Source organism: Aphelocoma coerulescens, chromosome 1 (genome assembly GCF_041296385.1).
Source record: "Aphelocoma coerulescens isolate FSJ_1873_10779 chromosome 1, UR_Acoe_1.0, whole genome shotgun sequence".
In the NCBI taxonomy this organism is placed as follows: domain Eukaryota; kingdom Metazoa; phylum Chordata; class Aves; order Passeriformes; family Corvidae; genus Aphelocoma; species Aphelocoma coerulescens.
The window spans coordinates 28,965,131-28,981,461 of NC_091013.1; the positions used below are offsets into that span (position 1 = coordinate 28,965,131).

Sequence of the window (16,331 nt, forward strand, 5' to 3'; positions counted from 1 at the left end):
GTATAAACTGAACAAGCCTAATTACATCACAAAAACAAGTCAGCACGGTTTCGTTTGCTTTAAATTTAATTTATTTAAATAGGATAAGGCTACTTAAAAGACAAGTCTTTACATACAAAATGTACATTACCTTAAAGTTTGCTGTACTCAAGTACAAAAACTGCACAAGTGTTTAGTAAAAGGGAAACAGCACACCATTTCAAAACACACATTCTTACCATTTTACAGCATTCAAGAAGTGCCTTTTACGTCAGAACAGTAAATGGAGAACTTCTGTAAAGTAATGAAATAAGCTACAGTTTTGGTTTCAATATAAACCAGTGTTAAAAATGTAAACAAGCTTTCAGATCACTACTGAGCTTCTTTTAGTGGGTTTAACCAAGTGGATTCAGAAGTTGATTCTTTTTTTGTTTTACCAAGTCTGGGAGCATTGTTGTTATTTACCATCCATATCTAAAACTGATCTAAATTGGCTTCACCCTGAGCCACTGAGTTTTAATAAAAATGTTTCCATCAACTTAATTGGATCGTTGCCCTGTAAGGCACAACCAATAATCCAGATGAAACATCAAGTTTCACAGAAAACCAAAATCCATCTTAAATTATCAAAGGAAGGAAAAACAGGTTTGTGGGTTTTTTTCTAGAGTGCAATTACATCTGTTAATGCTCTCTAGGTACTTCTGTCTTGCTATCCATGTCCCTCTCCCAGCTGTTTGTAAGCTGAGAAAGCACTGGTCTGCATTCCGCTGGTTTTCCCCATATTTTATAAGCATGATTGTAACCAGGAAAACAACCAAATTTGCTACACTGGCACATTTTTACACTTATGCATGTATAAAATATGCCTGTGTACTTAAGAGAACATGGCACTAATCCATCCACTACTTCCTCTCGAAGTTTCATATCAAACAGTCTAATCACGTATTTCCATCTGTGCATTCCTTATTTCACATATCAAGAGAAACTTCAATTTGAAGTAATGCTGTTAAAATAGTTCATCTCTTATTACCAACCTAACTTGAACTGCAAATTCTACACCCCTGTGCAACAAAAAGGAAACAAATTTGCTGTAGACTATCTTATCAGCAGAATGGTCAGTTTTCTCACCTAAATTAATTACCTTTTTAAAGCCAAGAAGGCTCTAGGAATCACTCTAAATTTCAAAAGCTATTTTAACTATTTAACCAGACATGGAGCAAAACTGAGTCTTAGTGAAACAATGTGTGAATCACAGTGACATGGAGGAGATGAACTATAATAATCTTGAAAACTAAGAGTGGGGGTTTAGCATACTGTAATATCACCACCTTTTAAAGAAGTAATTAACTACTTGGTGTGTAAGAGTGGATACTTTTAAGGTGACTGGTGATAGTGACTCCAGCTTTACAACAGGGAGCTGTTAAACTTGTTAAAACTCCACAGCAATCTGAATCTCTGTAAGTTTTAAAATAATTTTATTTAAACTGTTTAAATATGACCTATCTATTTGAAAATATGGAAGTAATATTTATGTTTCAAGCACCATTAGCTACTTCATGGCCATGTAACATGCTGGATTTTCTTCTTTGCTTCCGAAGGCTTTAGGTCATTCTGGAACACAAGAAAATATACAAGTATTCTTAGAGATACTGTGCAAACAGGAGTCAGTCATTAATCTGACATATTTCTATCTGGCTCTAGTACAGTATTCTGCTACAGGCTACTACAACAGCTTTCTATTGCCATCTTGTGGAGAAAGCTAAATATCACAGAACTTTTCTGGTGAAGACAAAACCAGAGCCAATGAATTTAACTACCTGCAAATCACACATGTGTTTTGGTTTTTAGCAACCTACAATTAAATATTCTTACATATTAAAAAATTTCTTTCAATTATGCAGCTTAGAAACGGGTACATATTGGAGTTTCAAAACATACTTCTAAAGTTCTTTCAGGTTGTCTTCTTAAAATACTTGTTGAAATGGGATTATGTAAGGAAAAACCCCAAATACACAACTAGGAAACCAATTTACTTTTGTCAAATAGTAAAAACATTAAAAAAAGAAAATTTGGTCTTCCTTTGTAATGACCTGGATAAAAAGAAGAGAAATAATTGCCAAAGCCTCAGATGAACTCATCTTTTAAGCCCCCCTGCCCCAAGAAACCTGTAAAATCAAGAAGGGCCAAAGAAAAGCAATGGCAGATGAAGCAGTGAAATATTTAATTCCCTTTCATCATCTAAACTAATATATTTTTTTAAATCTGATAAATTAGAGCTTTAATAGTTCACATAAGCAGAACAAAGACAGGTATATGAGTTTTCAAGAACATACTGCAACACGCTGGTTCAGGGAGCACAATCTAGAGATCTCTCCTCTCTTTTAAAGACTTTCAGTGTTAATTTATTTACAGGAATCCTGTGGACTGCAACTACTGAAAGGTTTAAGGGAATTAGACCCAAAGATAATAGGGATAGTTCTGCGCTATTCATTAAGTTTTTCTTGAAAGTCAAGGAACAGTCACTTGCTTGGAGACACAATTGTCTTTACTGTCATTGCACTAAAAATAGATCAGGCTTTACAGCCATCTGCCAAGTACACTGATTCTTCCTGACTGCATCACTATTCAATAGCACATTCTTTAATTTCAGATGGTAAAGTAACATCCATAGAGTACACTTGTCTAACTTCACATGTGTCTGACCAACACCAACCAAGGCATGACTGAACTTACAGGTATTAACTGCAACAACCTAAACTGTGGCTAAAATAGAAAGTCAAAGGTCAGAGGTCATAGCTTCTGAGTGTCAGTCACACAGTGGCTCTTAAAAATGTCATCACTGTGTCTACAGAGCATTTAAATTAAATATAAAGAAGCTGAGAGGTGTGTACTAAACAAGTTTCAAAAGCTCTGGAGGTTCAGATCTGAGCAATACTTGGAAAAAGAAGTTAGTAATACAGGTAGTAGGAAACACACCTCTCAAGCATAAATTCCATTCAGAGCCTCAGCCATGATTCTTTTAAAAGTTGCTAAAGCTGTCTTTCAGAACAGCCACATGTTTAGGTACTCATGTTTAACAGAAGTCTGATGGAATGTACCAATCCACACACCAGGATATTACCTGCATTCTTTCATTAAAGGATTTTTAAAACGCTATTATTAAAAAGCCTTTCATGAGGCAATATTGAGAAAACAGAAGTTCAGTCTCATGTCTTGGGAAAATTCTAATCAACGTAACTGCATGCTGCATCTCTAAAGCTCCCCCTGCAGTTCAACTGACAACAGCTATTTCTATTTCTTCCTTTGAAGCCCAGACTTACTCCAGATATTCCTGCATTCCAGTGGAAACGTGAAAACTCCTTCATTTGTATCATGCATCATGAATACAACACAAGTGTTAAGACCTATTCCTATATCGTGGCATGTTTTTAAGAGATGGCCCATTGCTCCTTGCTCACTGACAAGCCCTTTCAGTCTAGTCACACCACTATCAAAACAAACCACTGTTCTTTGTTCCCATCTGGCAGCTACATTCAGCACCATTACCTACACCTTCAGAGATATGCCTTGCTGAGTTCATAGATCCTGCCTTAGCTCTTCACTCATCACTTAAGCTCACCACCTTCATTCTACCCTCATCTGTAGTGTAGTTCTCTTATGCACAGAAAATTTGTAAGCAGCCAAATCCAACTTGCAGAAATGAGGCGACTATTTACCTCTATGGTTAACAACTCACTCATCAGACTTCTAGGTGAGAGTAGCACCTTTGTGTCCAAGATCTCAGCACGTCTTTCTCCCTTTCAGAAGCCCAGGTACCTGATTAGGATTCTGCACGTCTCAAAGAGAGCACTTGACCTTTGGCATCTCACCTCGACTGATACGGTTTGCTGTAATGGCTTCTCATTCAGACCCACAACCTCAGCACTCTCCAGATTTACACAGCCAGCTCCCGCCTCTAGCTTGCCAATTGCTGTGTGACATTTAAAACAGATGGCATTCCTCCTCTAAGGATATATTCAGTGGCTCTCAGCATCTCACTCCAGTTCCTGAAACATCGCTTCCTTTACTTTGACAAATGAAAGCTTGTCCTACTCAACCATTCAAGTGAGATTGCTACAAATCATTTAATTTTTCCTTCCCTGCTAGAGAAAACAAATCACTTGTCCTCCCTTCATGGCTGTTTTCATATTCTTCTACAATACCTGTTTTTTCTCTCAGACCTACCCGTAGAACTAGTTTGGATTTTGACTGCTATCAGCACCACCTTAAGTATTACTTACTTACTCATTTTAAAATTACATGCATGTTTTCTGTAGAGTTGCATCTCTCACACAGAAATTTCCTATGGGCAAGTACAAATTTCTTTCTTTCTGATATTTCCCAAACTAGCTGCACTTTTGTCTGTTTCCAAATACTCTACTGTTACTCTAAAATAAAATCGTCCTAACTTTGGTTCCTGTAAATCTCAATTTAAAAAAAAAAAAAAAGCTGCAAAAGAAGATACTGCACAAACATACCGGCAAATCAGATTCCTCTTTTGGAACAGACCTCTTTAACTTCACAACAGTAGTTCCTGCTATTGGAGACAAAGGGTAAACCTTCAGACTAGTCAACACACTGCTGTCAGTCTTTGAAATATTGTTCTGCTTAGCCTCATTATTCCTTATTCCCAGCTTAGTGTCCTCTGACAAACTGGAGGCTGAAATGTATGTTGAGGCATTTGAAGGAACTGATAATCTTCTAACTGTGTTGGTGGTGCTTCCAGCTGGAGGAGGCTTCAGGCGATCAGCAGCTCCGTTCTCAGTCTTCTTCACCTTTATGCTTGTACTTGTTGAATTGCCATCAAATACAATTAATGGCCGTTTCCTTAAACCTTCCACTGTTGTAACACTGAAAATACAAATCATAAAGTTCTCAGAAACATAGGTTAGATGATCAAAAAATAGCACATCCATGATATGAGAAGCGAAAATGAATTTTACCTTGTCTAAAGTAAATATATATCCCAAAATACTAATATTGAACTCTGAGATGCTCCAAACTTAAATAAAAATAAATACATTTATATACACTAACATATACTTAAATAAAAATAAAAAGCAATAAAAGTCACTTCCAAAATATAAAGGCACAGGGGACTGTGTGAAGACCAGTGTTCCTCAGCAAAAAGAGTGGTGTGAGGAACTGCCTAAGCAAACAATTACAGCTGTACAACCAAAAGCTCTATACTTATACCACTGTAGCTATTTCAGAGTAACTACAGAGACAGTAAGTGCTAAGTATTTCAACAGATGAGTATTTGAGAAAGTGTGTGCTGCCTTACCTACAAGAACAGCATCTCATATTCTGCTACTTCTTAATTTCCCTGTTTCCAATCTTATTCAAAATCATAATGTTACAGTAAATCCAAAAGATTGTTAGTCAAGGAATAAAAACATTAAGTAAAAAAAAGCACACCTTTTAAAAATAAGTTGTCTTTAAACAGGAACCCTAAGTGGATTTAATGACTTTTTTTTAATAGTTTGTGCCTTTAAGCCTATGTGTAGTCAGAGCTGTCCAGTTTAGTAACCACTGATTCATGAAAAGGAATATTATCAAGCTAATATCAAAACAGTATTATCAGAAAACATCTTGACTGAGAAAAAATAAAGTACAAACCTAACATAACTCACACTATATGAATTCAGAGTTTCAAAAAAGCAATGCTCAAGAATGACAAAGAGAAAGTATTTGGAAAGTGCAGATTTAACAAATAAAAAACCCAAGCCACTATTAAGGTATATAATATGCCTGTTTAGAAACTTCAGTTTTCAGTATACACTGACTCTTCAGTCATCTCATTCTAAACAGATGAATAAAAGTAGAACACACTGTTTGCAACAAATGAATATATCCATTAATTTGCAGTTAATGAATCTGACAATATTGATGTTAGGTATCTCAACAGACTTTAAGCCCCAAGCAGAGACTCAATCAGTTGGACCTGGAACAACATTAGATTAGTAGCAGCTGATAACCCTCACACATTAAGAAATTGCTTGCATAATTTCTATCAAAATCGGGGGGTTCTTAAAAAGAAGAAGCAAGAAAAAGTTCAGCCCTTAGTCAGACTCTTTTTTCAGTCACCTACCTTAACAAAACCAGTCTGCTTTTCCTATGGAGATGGGGTTTTTTTATATATTCAGACTGGTGAAGAGTGGCAAATTAGGAACTAACTAAAATTCTAGGATTGTTATCTATGCTAAACAGAATTTTAGAATTGTAGCACTTGTACAAATGACCACATGCCACAATACAGATAATGTTCCCAGGGAAACACTTTGGGAAAGTTCCAGAAGAATTTGGATGCTGTCCCACCAAGAATTGTCACATTCAATTTTTAGATACATGTCTCACAGAACAACACAGGACTTTGGGTGTGACGTTTGCTTTGTTTATATCAAGTACAGGCAGTTTAAGAGCTACAGAGTAGGACTCATATTAGCCAGCACTCTTCTGAGGGAGGACACTGGTGCTGAAATGAACCATTTTGGGATTGTGTCCCTTTCTGCAGGACACTCTCTGTGAAATCTGTATTGCAGTGTACATTTACATCCTAGAGAAATGTTCTATCCACACTTTGGACTGGGCTGGATGGAGGGCATGCTGTAACCCTGCTGTTTACTTTGTAGTGCATGGTAAAGAATACAAGATTTACTAGAGGAATCAAAAGCTCCATTACATGTTTCCACTCACATGATTACTCATGCAGCCAAGATGGCCTCTGGGCAACTCCCAATCATTATGACAGTTTAATGAAAAATGCTCCTAATTTTGTCTATCTTAGTCTAGAACTTAAGGTAGCAACCTAAAACCAGAGAGCAATGTAAGCTTTAGCTCTACACCCTAATTATCCTAAATATTTGCCTCTTACCAAAACAGGCAGGTGCTCACCTTTACTGTGAAGATCTGACACTGGTCAGAAGTACAATGTTTTACCCTGAACTCAGTATTATCAGCACATTAGCAGTTCTCAGGGGACACTGAAGTGGCCTCTTAGGTGACTGTGCAGAAATAATGAGCCCAAGCAAGACCACACTCTAAGCATGCACAGCACAGTGCTCCTGGAGACTGAGCATTTGCAGTGAGTCTTCAGATATGATGGCACTTCAGAAACTACATATACTCTCTGAGACTCATACTATCCTCTTTCTTCCAGTAGGCAAGATGATCTTGCGGATCAACAAAATTAACCATCCCTGCACACAAACAATATTTGAAGTTGGAGAGACTGTGCTTGCTTTTATTTGGTATGATTGCCTGCAAGCTCAAATATTCAGTAATGAGATGCATAAACCATCACGTGTAACCTCAGATATTTAGCTCTGTTACTGAGGTATAACATGTTACTTCAACTCAGCTGATATACAGCAAGTGTTCTAGAGCACAACATTAATCACCAGCAGTAAAACTAAACGCAGTATTCAACACTGACTTTTAAATTTCAATGTGTTTTTATCTTCTATCTGTAACTACTAGAGGCAAGCCAACACACACAGAGCTGTGCTGATCAAGTCTTCAAGCCTCATACTAATTGCAGTGCACGCTGTAAAGCTGCGCTTTCCACAGAGAAACTCATCAGAGAACTCCTGTTGTTCATACAATCCATCAGTCTCTCTGATTTCTAAACAGAACTAACAGCACACTGAGCTCCCATCCCTGGCTTGCACATAACTTACAGCTTCAAAATACCTAGGCATTTTGTTTTCTTTTTAGAAACAAGAACACCAAGTTCTACTTCCTCCTCTGTGCAATGGCATTGTGTCAGTTCTGTTTAGGTGGTGCACACAACTACGAAGAAAAATGTAGTATCTTAATATCCAAAAAGACAACTGAAGTTCCTTCATTTCTTTAGGGTTAGTAATACTAGCAGTAAAAGATTAATTTTTCTAGACAGTTTTTGCCAGTGCATTTGTTAAATATGAAAGAGGTAATAAAAGCAAAACCAGTAACTGCTGCAAAATCTTAAGACTGTCTAAAAACAGAGCAAAAGACTAAGTCTAGTGTGCTAGATGTTAAGTACAAAGAACAACAGGCAGAGAGAAGCAGACTGGTAGATTAAACTCATCTCCTTAAACTTACTGTTTTCCCAGAAAATACGGCCTAGGTTTAACCATTATTGCATTTTAGTGTACCAAATTAAGAGCCCCTAAACTTACTGTACATATAAACTCTGGATGAAGCCATCCTCCCATCTAAAAATTAAAATTGCCTCTTTCTGTCCAAAATGTCCAGCCTGCCATCTTTATTTCTTTGATAAAAAGGTCTTTTGTACCTATTTCAGCACACCAACAGTTTCCTACCCAAACACTAACCTCACGCTTCCATCCTCAGGTCCACAGATGTAAACAAACTGAGGTACTATAACCTCTTATGCACATGGAAAATAAACCTGATATAAGACAGCTCAGTGTTCTGGCCACTAATACAATTTAAAAAAAAACTAAAAAAAACTAAAAAAACCCAAATCACTTGACAGAATTTGTTTAGCTCTTCACAGTTAGAAACCTCAGTAAAGCTAAAAGAGACTCAAGACATAAACAAGGTGTAATCCCGAAAAACTACAGGAATTTCCATCCACCTTTCCTTCAGACTTACTGCTGAACATATCAGAACACCACTCATGCATATCACATGGCAAAGTCAAAGTCTTGGGCAGGGGGAAGGTTGAGTGAAGAGATTCAGTAAAACAAACTTTTGCTTTCTGAGCAAATACAAACAAAGATTTTTAAAACAAGGCATAATATTTCTCTCAGAAAGCAAATGTTAGTTTTGAAAGACACACAAAATTGCTGCAGCATGCACCCCTCACTCTAGAGTAGGCCACCCCTGTCTAGGAGCAGGGATAGTTAACTATGCTCTTAATATTTTCCTTAAACACTACAAACATGATTACTAATTAGCAATTATACAGTGAAACAAAAAATATTTCCTTTCTCTTCCTTATAAAGTACCTTGAAATGCACCAATAATTCATTATCGACACACGCTGGGGGATGAAGAAACAATGCCAATTCCCTGGATCAATACAGACTGGGGGTGAAGGGATTGAGAGCAGCCCTGCTGAGAAGGACTTGGGGATACTGGTGGATGAGAGGCTGGACATGAGCCAGCAAAATGTGCTTGCAGCCCAGAAAGCCAACCGTGTCCAAAGCTGCGTGGTCAGCAGGTCAAGGGAAGTGATTCTGTCCCCCAACTCTGCTCTGGTGAGACCCCACCTGGAGTGCTGCATCCAGATCTGGAGCCCTCAGCACAGGAAAGGCATGGACCTGTTGGAGTGGCTCCAGAGGAGGGTCATAAAAATGATCAAAAGGAAAGGCTTGAGACAGTTGGGGTTGCTCATCCTGGAGAAGAGAAGGCTCCAGGAAGACCTTACTGCAGCCTTTCAGTACTTAAAGGGGACATATAAGAAAGATGGGTCTGTAGTGATAGGACAATGGGTAACAGTTTGAAACTACAAGAGGGTCCATTTAGATTAGATATAAGGAAAATGTTTTTTGCAAGGATGGTGCCAAAAGACTGGAACAGGTTGCCCAAAGAAGTGGCAGATTTCCCATGCCTGGAAACACTCAAGATCAGATTGGACAGGGCTCTGAACAACCTGACAGAGTTGAAGATGTTCCTGCTCACTGCAGGAGGGTTGGACTAGAGACCATCAAAGGTCCCTTCCAACCCAAACCATTCAATGGTTCTGTGAAAAGAAGCACTATAAGCTAGATAGCATTAATAACATTTAGATGACAAAAGAAAAAAAAAATTATTTTCCCCTTTTTCCTATTTTTGCAGTAGTAGAATCTAACACTTCTGACACAAGCAATCCAACACAGCATTCTCTGTAAACTGTAACAATGTCCAAAAGCTGTACAAGCTTCATTAATCAGGCAAAGATTGAACTAAATGCATTGTCCTAAATTGTCCAAGTCTGGCCCAATAAAGAAAAATTACCTTTTATTCTCACTTTTCAAGTCATTTTGCTGTCTTTTCTTTTCCATCATTTTCCCCCATCTGCTTTTTGGCAAGTCACGCTGAGGCAGGGGAATGGCATGTTGAATATAGAGATCAGTGAGCCCATCTTTGTCCATCTTTACATCATTTTCGACTAATATATTTTTCTGTGGGGAACAGAAAAAAAATTGTTATTTTTATGGCAAATTCAATATTCAACCATCTGAGTGGCAAACACCTTCTTTCAAAATCCACTGTAAAGTACTGTATTGGGACAGGGTTCCAGAAGTGGGAGGGTGGTTGATCAGTTTGGAGAGGCCATGAACAGCCCAGTGCCAACAACAGCCTGGTCTCCTACCTTCCTGCTGCCAACTTCCTTCATTTTCTGTGTGGATTACACTGAGTCTATCCCTTCAGTGAGGCAATGGGAAACACGGGATCTTTTGGTCAGTGCTTAGTGGTTTCTTTTTCCACCACCTGCAAGTCCATTTCTTCACGTCTCCTCATGTGCCTCTTCCTGTGTGTCCTTGGGAGTCTCCTGCCCCCAGTGTTTGCTGCTCTTTAAGTGCATTTGAGCACCGTGCCAGGAGCAGCTTTGCTTCAAATTCTGGGGTGTGATGGGCTGCTTTCTTCAACAGTGTGAGAGACATATGGATCCAGCTGTGACCAGCACTGAGCAGTTATTCACCTTTGCCCACACAGGTCAGCTCTGCAGCCCCTCTCTACCCAAAATTCTGCCAAGTTCTCCCAAGGAAAACAGCAGCCAAAAAAAGGAAAAGTTGTGATAGACATACTGTTGATGATTGATGTTTTCATGCACTCTTAAACACACTTCCCTGAATCCAACTACAATAGCAGAGCTCTTCTTCACACTTCTAGAAAACAGACAACTAGAATGTAATGCAAGTCAGACTTACAGACGTAGAGCTGTGCTTTCTTCCCCAGTTCCCAAAGAATAATGGAGATAAGTTTCATCCCAACACGAGGAAGAACTTCCTTATGTTAAGGATGGCAGAGCACTGGAACAGGCTGCCCAGGGAGGTCGTGGAATCTCCCTCTGGAGACATTCAAAACCCACCTGGATGTGTTCCTGTGTCACCTGCTCTTGCTGACCCTGCCTTGGCAGGGGGGTTGGACAAGATGATCTCCAGAGGTCCCTTCCAATCCTAACTATTCTGTGATTCTAGGAACCATCAGTTAGAACACCAGTCTTCTTCCTAATCGTGTATCGGGCTGTGAACATTTCTTGGTACTGCATGCCAAATTTATGGAATGAGAAAAGAACTCCACTAACATCCTACAAATCGAGGTCACCGAGAGCAGGTCAAGCCTCTGCCACTACTGGTTCTGGCAACACTTCATGACTTCCGATGTTGGCCTGAAACCTGTCCATATAGGCTCCATGGACAAAAGCATAAGAAAATTCTTTGAATTTATACAAAACCCTGAAACTTTGATTACTATTGTCTCATGCACCTGAAATTTTCAGCCAAGGCAGTAACTAGTATTCCAAACATCAACTAAAGCTTTGTATGGTCCTGTTTATAACTCACCTTCAAACTCTTTTTTTTTTCAATTATCAAGTATTAATAAACATAATGCTTATATATTTAAGCATTAGGTTGACTGATTACATAGGCTGCATTTCGTTAATTCACAGAACCACAAAATTATTAGCGTTGGAAGGGACCTCTGGACATCTTCTAGGCCAACTGACCTACCAAGGCAGGATTATCTAGAGCAGGATACACTGGGTATGGACGTGGCAACTTTAATGTAAAGCTCATCCTTTCACCGCCAGTTTTACTGTATACAGACACTGTCTCGATTTGGGCAAATTGCTCTTTAGCAGCTTCGGTTTTCAAATACAGCCCCTTTGCAAACACGGAGACATCTCCCGCGCCAGGGCCTCCTCTCTGCAAGTTTGTGGTGTCCAGAGCACGACCTGATGCCTGCTTTTCCCTGAGCGCCGTGACTCTCCTCGCCCCGCCTCGGGAGCCGCCGCTCCACCCAGCCCGGCTCCCCGGACGCACCTGCTCCAGGGTGAGGCGCAGGAATTCCTCCGAGAGCAGCTCCGGGTGCAGCAACAGCTCCGACTCCGAGCGCCTAGACCCCCATTCCTCCTCGCCGCCGCCGCCCCGCCGACCCCTTCCCTGCGCCGCCATCTTCTTCCCCCGGCGGCCCCTTCCCGGACTCCCACAATCCCGCGCGGGGAGGGAAACGCGTCTCCCGAGCAGCCGCGCGGCGTAGTGGCGTCACAGGCGGGCGCGGGGCCCGGGGCGGCGGGCGCGGGGCCCGGGGCGGCGGGCGCGGGGCCCGGGGCGGCGGGCGCGGGGCCCGGGGCGGCGGGCGCGGGGCCCGGGGCGGCGGGCGCGGGGCCCGGGGCGGCCGGGTCAGGAGAAATGCACAGAATCCCACAGAATCACAGAATATCCTGAGTTGAAAGGGACTTGCAAGGATCATCGAACTCCACTTCCTGGCCCTACACAGGACAGTCCCAAGTAGTACACCATATGTCTGAGAGCGTTTTCCACATGCCTTTTGAAATCTGTCAGGCTTGGTGCTGTGACCACTTTCCTGGGGAGGCTGTTCCAGTGCCTGACCATCCTTTGGTGAAGAACCTTTTTCTAATATCCAACCTAAGCCTCCCCTGACACTGTTTCAGGCCATTCCCTTGGGTCCTGTCACTGGTCACCCGAGAGAAGAGATCAGTGCCTGCCCCTGCGCTGCCCCCCCTGAGGAGCCTGTAGGCTGCGATTAGGTCTCCTCTCAGTCTCCTCCAGGCTGAACAGACCAAGTGACCTCAGGTTCTCCTCACACGGCTTCCCCTCAAAACCATTCACCACCCTCGTGGCCCTACTTTGGATGCTTTCCAGTAGCTTAATGTCTTTTTTTATTATGGCACCCAAAACTGCACACAGGACTCGAGGTGAGGCCGCCCCAGTGCAGAGCAGAGCAGGACAATCCCCTCCCTTGCCCGGCTGGTGATGCTGTGCCTGATGCCCCCCAGGACACGCTTGGCCCTCCTGGCTGCCAGGGCACTGCTGACTCATGTTCTGCTTGTCATCCACCAGGACCCCCAGGTCCCTTTCCATGGCACTGCTCTCCAGCCTCTTGTTCACCAGTCTGTACATCCAGGGTTGTCCCATCCCAGGTGCAGAATCCAGCACTTACCCTTGGTAAACTTCATACAGCTGGTGATTGCACAGCTCTCTAATTTGTCTGGGTTTTTCTGCAAGGCTTCTCTGCCCTTGAGGGAGTTAGGTGTTGCTGATAAGATGAGGTCACCCCTCAGGTGATAGCATTGAACCGGGAGAACATCTATTTTATTGTCACTCTGTCAGCATACAAGAGTATGAAGCCTTTGTGCTGCTGCATGCCGGAACTTTGCTACGGAATTAAACAGGATCTCCGTCCTGCCCATAGTTGCGACACCTACTGGTTAACGCCACTTGATATGCAGTAACAAAAGTTCGAAAGTACAATAACTGCCTGCCCTTTGGAGTTTGTCACCCGCTCACATGTTCAAAAGAAGAATAGGGAATTACAAATGGTTACATGAGTAAATAACCATGTAGTTGTTACAACATAAAATTACAAGATAATTTTAAGTACTTGACACATTTTACAGAATTACAAGGCACAGGCAACAATGTAACACAATAAAAGTACATCCATGTGGAAGGAGTTGCAGGTATATGACTATGTAAGTCACATTATAGCTACATATATGCAGCACTTCAAAGGGCAGAATTTCAAATTTTCAATATTTAAAAATTATTTAAGTGTACAAGTAACTAGTAAGATTATGTCATATGGCTCCCTCAAAAGTGTCTTCTGGCAGTATATACACTTTGTTCCCTTGTGCTTTTCAGGGAAGCTGCAGTCAAGGGGAAGCGCAGGCTGGGTGCCAGTGCTGCCAACTGCCCAAAGCCCTAACTTTATAGTTCTGTGCCTAGTAGGCACACAACTATAAACTAGTTCTATTTTCATTTTCTCGTTCATTTCTCACTTCAGCCAATTATGTCACAAAATCAACTGAACTCAAGTAATCTTGTAAATGAATATAGCTTCTAGGGTGAATGCTCAGCCTTTATTTTGGCACTTATTTCAATGAATGAAATTACTTTCTTCTAAATTACATGGATCATCTCCCTCTTCCTAAAGTAATTCATAAGTTCTGTCCTCACAGAAACATATCCTTGCTAACCAAATTAGTTGTGCTGATCAAGATTTTTACCCTGTGATTTTCTTACGTTACTATTTACTTTGTAGGCATTTGTACCCAAAATTATACTTCCTCTTTGGTTAACCAAAGCATGTCCTCTCACAATAAAGTTCTGATAGGGATGAAACGTAAACAGCCTGATAAAAATGTAATGTTTCTTTTCCAATCGCTGTAAAAATAATAGAATTTTAATAAGCTATATTATTTTCATAGATTTGTTGAATGATCCTATTGCATTTCATAGCAGAGATTTTTTGGGTATTTTTTTGTAACTGCAATAGGGTAATTTTAAATAAATGATACCACGTACCATTTCCCATTATTTTTCTTTTTGAGACATTAAAATTAGAAAAAGAATGCTTTGCATCATTCTGATACATTCCTCTTTAGCTGTATGTGTTCAGCAGCTGTATGTGTTTTCCCAAAATAGCTTCTTTCACCCATTGTGCAAGAGGCCAATCCACACAGAGAACTGAGATATTTGAATTATTTAGAGTTCTGTGCAGAAAGGCGTGCTGGGTAGCAAATCCACAAAGCTAGCACGACGACCATCAAAGCTTCTCATTATTTACATACTTTAGCAAACAAAGGCATTAATGTTCACTGGCTACAAATTACACAGTTCTTTTATTAATTAGTCTTCTATTGTTTAATGATTCCCTCACTTCTCAGGCTAATTAGCCTGCACGCTCAGTCTTTCTCTTTGCTTGAGCTAGTGAATTTCTTGGGTCAGTGGCCGTGAGTCAGTGATCGTAGCTCTCCCCCTTGCTGGAATTACCTTTTACCCAGTCGGAGCTGATTTCAGCGGAGTTGTTGAGCAGGCTTTGTTAGTTTCTTCCTTACCTTGGGAATTCTGCCAAATATATTTGTGGCACGTAAAGTCTGCAGGTCCACTATCAGTAGCTCACCCTTCTCTCTAAGCTTTGTTAACCTCCTCCTAGGTCACTGAGGCATGTCAAGCTCTAAACTTTAACAAGGCAATTCTACCGACAAGTAATTTATCTTTTTAACATATAATAGTTGAGAGTTTTATATATATATATAAATATAATATATATATATAATAAGAATGGTATAAATCTCTTACAATATATGACATATATACTATATACAGATAGCATTATCGTAAATCTTTTACAATAGATCTGAGACTTAGACTATCGCTATTATTAAGTCCAACAGTCCCAAGGATTTGGACTCTCTTATGTCTCTATTATAAATATATATCTCTATTAGTCTCTTCTCTTGGACGCGAGGTTGTAGAGCTGCCTGAGGGGCGCTTCGGGCGCTTCCCGGCCGGTGAAGCCGGCCTTTCCCGCACGTGACCGGACGCGGCCTCCCCCGCTCCCCGGGCCCGGTGACGCGGGCTCGGGGCGGGCCCGGCTCCGCACCGGAAGCGGCGCGTCCCCCCCGCCCGCCGCCGGCGGATCCCAGCGCGCACCAAGGCGGCCCCGGCCGCCGCCACCGCACCGCGAGGCCTCGGAGCGGCGGGCCCGGCTCCCGCTGTGCGCGGCAGGTGCTGCGGGAGGGAGGGCGGGCGGCGGGAGAGGCTCCGTGTCGGGTCGGGCGGAGGCGGGCGCACCGGGGCCGGCCAGTGGCGGGCCTGGTTGCGCGCGGTGTGTGTGAGGGGACGGGCAGCGCGTCCCTGCCCTCCCGGGGGCTCCTTGGCTCGGGAGAATCGTATCCACAGGTTAATTAGAGCCCGCACAGGGTGTAGGAGTGCGTGCAGGGTGAGGGAGGCAGGGTGTTGCTCTCCAAGGCAGGGGCCAGCACAGTGTAATGCAAGGTTATTGCTTAACTGGAGCGGGGGAGAGCTGCTTCCCACTTCTTGCAGGAAATGAGTGCGTGTGGGGTTATTATTGCGCTTACAGATCAGTGTCTACTAGACTGATAATTTACTTGACTATTGCTTTATTTTTCTTTGACAGCAAAACATTCCCATTGTCTTGTTTTCCGGAATTCTGAACATACAAATGTACTATAAAAAATGCTATCTGTAACTATGGGGTGGCCTCTTCCACTTCAAAGGAACAGCATGTTCTGCAGAACCTGTTCCTTTATAGTGCTCACAGGCCCCTAATGTTTCATAAGTAAGAATAAATAAGAACAAGATAAATGCTAAAAAAGAAGTTACAGCCAG

General features: G+C 41.6%; 2 protein-coding genes across 3 annotated transcripts in view; one reads left to right on the forward strand and one right to left on the reverse strand.

Moving 5' to 3' along the window:
- Window positions 1-56: 56 nt before the first annotated feature.
- Window positions 57-13,352, reverse strand: C1H2orf49 (chromosome 1 C2orf49 homolog). 2 transcript variants are annotated; one of them, XM_069005270.1, is made up of 4 exons: window positions 13,138-13,352; window positions 9,964-10,130; window positions 4,497-4,869; window positions 57-1,590 (listed from the first exon to the last, which is right to left on the reverse strand). In XM_069005270.1, exons 2-4 carry the CDS (start codon window positions 10,098-10,100, stop codon window positions 1,534-1,536), a joined length of 567 nt encoding a protein of 188 aa, XP_068861371.1. In that variant the 5' UTR covers window positions 10,101-10,130; window positions 13,138-13,352; the 3' UTR covers window positions 57-1,533. The 2 variants fall into 2 exon arrangements, with proteins under 2 accessions (XP_068861371.1, XP_068861362.1); XM_069005261.1 differs by lacking the exon at window positions 13,138-13,352 and adding an exon at window positions 11,997-12,130.
- Window positions 13,353-15,578: 2,226 nt separating this feature from the next.
- TGFBRAP1 (transforming growth factor beta receptor associated protein 1) overlaps window positions 15,579-16,331 on the forward strand; it is a 37,470-nt gene continuing 36,717 nt past the window's right edge. The window contains exon 1 of the mRNA XM_069005283.1: window positions 15,579-15,707. The gene's annotated coding sequence lies outside the window, so the exon portion shown is untranslated. The remainder of the gene's footprint in view (window positions 15,708-16,331) is intronic.

Coding starts and splice junctions, on each gene's coding strand:
- C1H2orf49 (XM_069005261.1), bottom strand. CDS start 12,128: ATGGCGGCGCAGGGAAGGGGTCGGCGGGGCGGCGGCGGCGAGGAGGAA. Junction 4,870..9,963: donor TTGAAAAGTGAGAATAAAAG/GTAATTTTTCTT, acceptor TTGTATTTTCAG/TGTTACAACAGTGGAAGGTT. Junction 1,591..4,496: donor AAGAGGAATCTGATTTGCCG/GTATGTTTGTGC, acceptor CTTGTGTTCCAG/AATGACCTAAAGCCTTCGGA.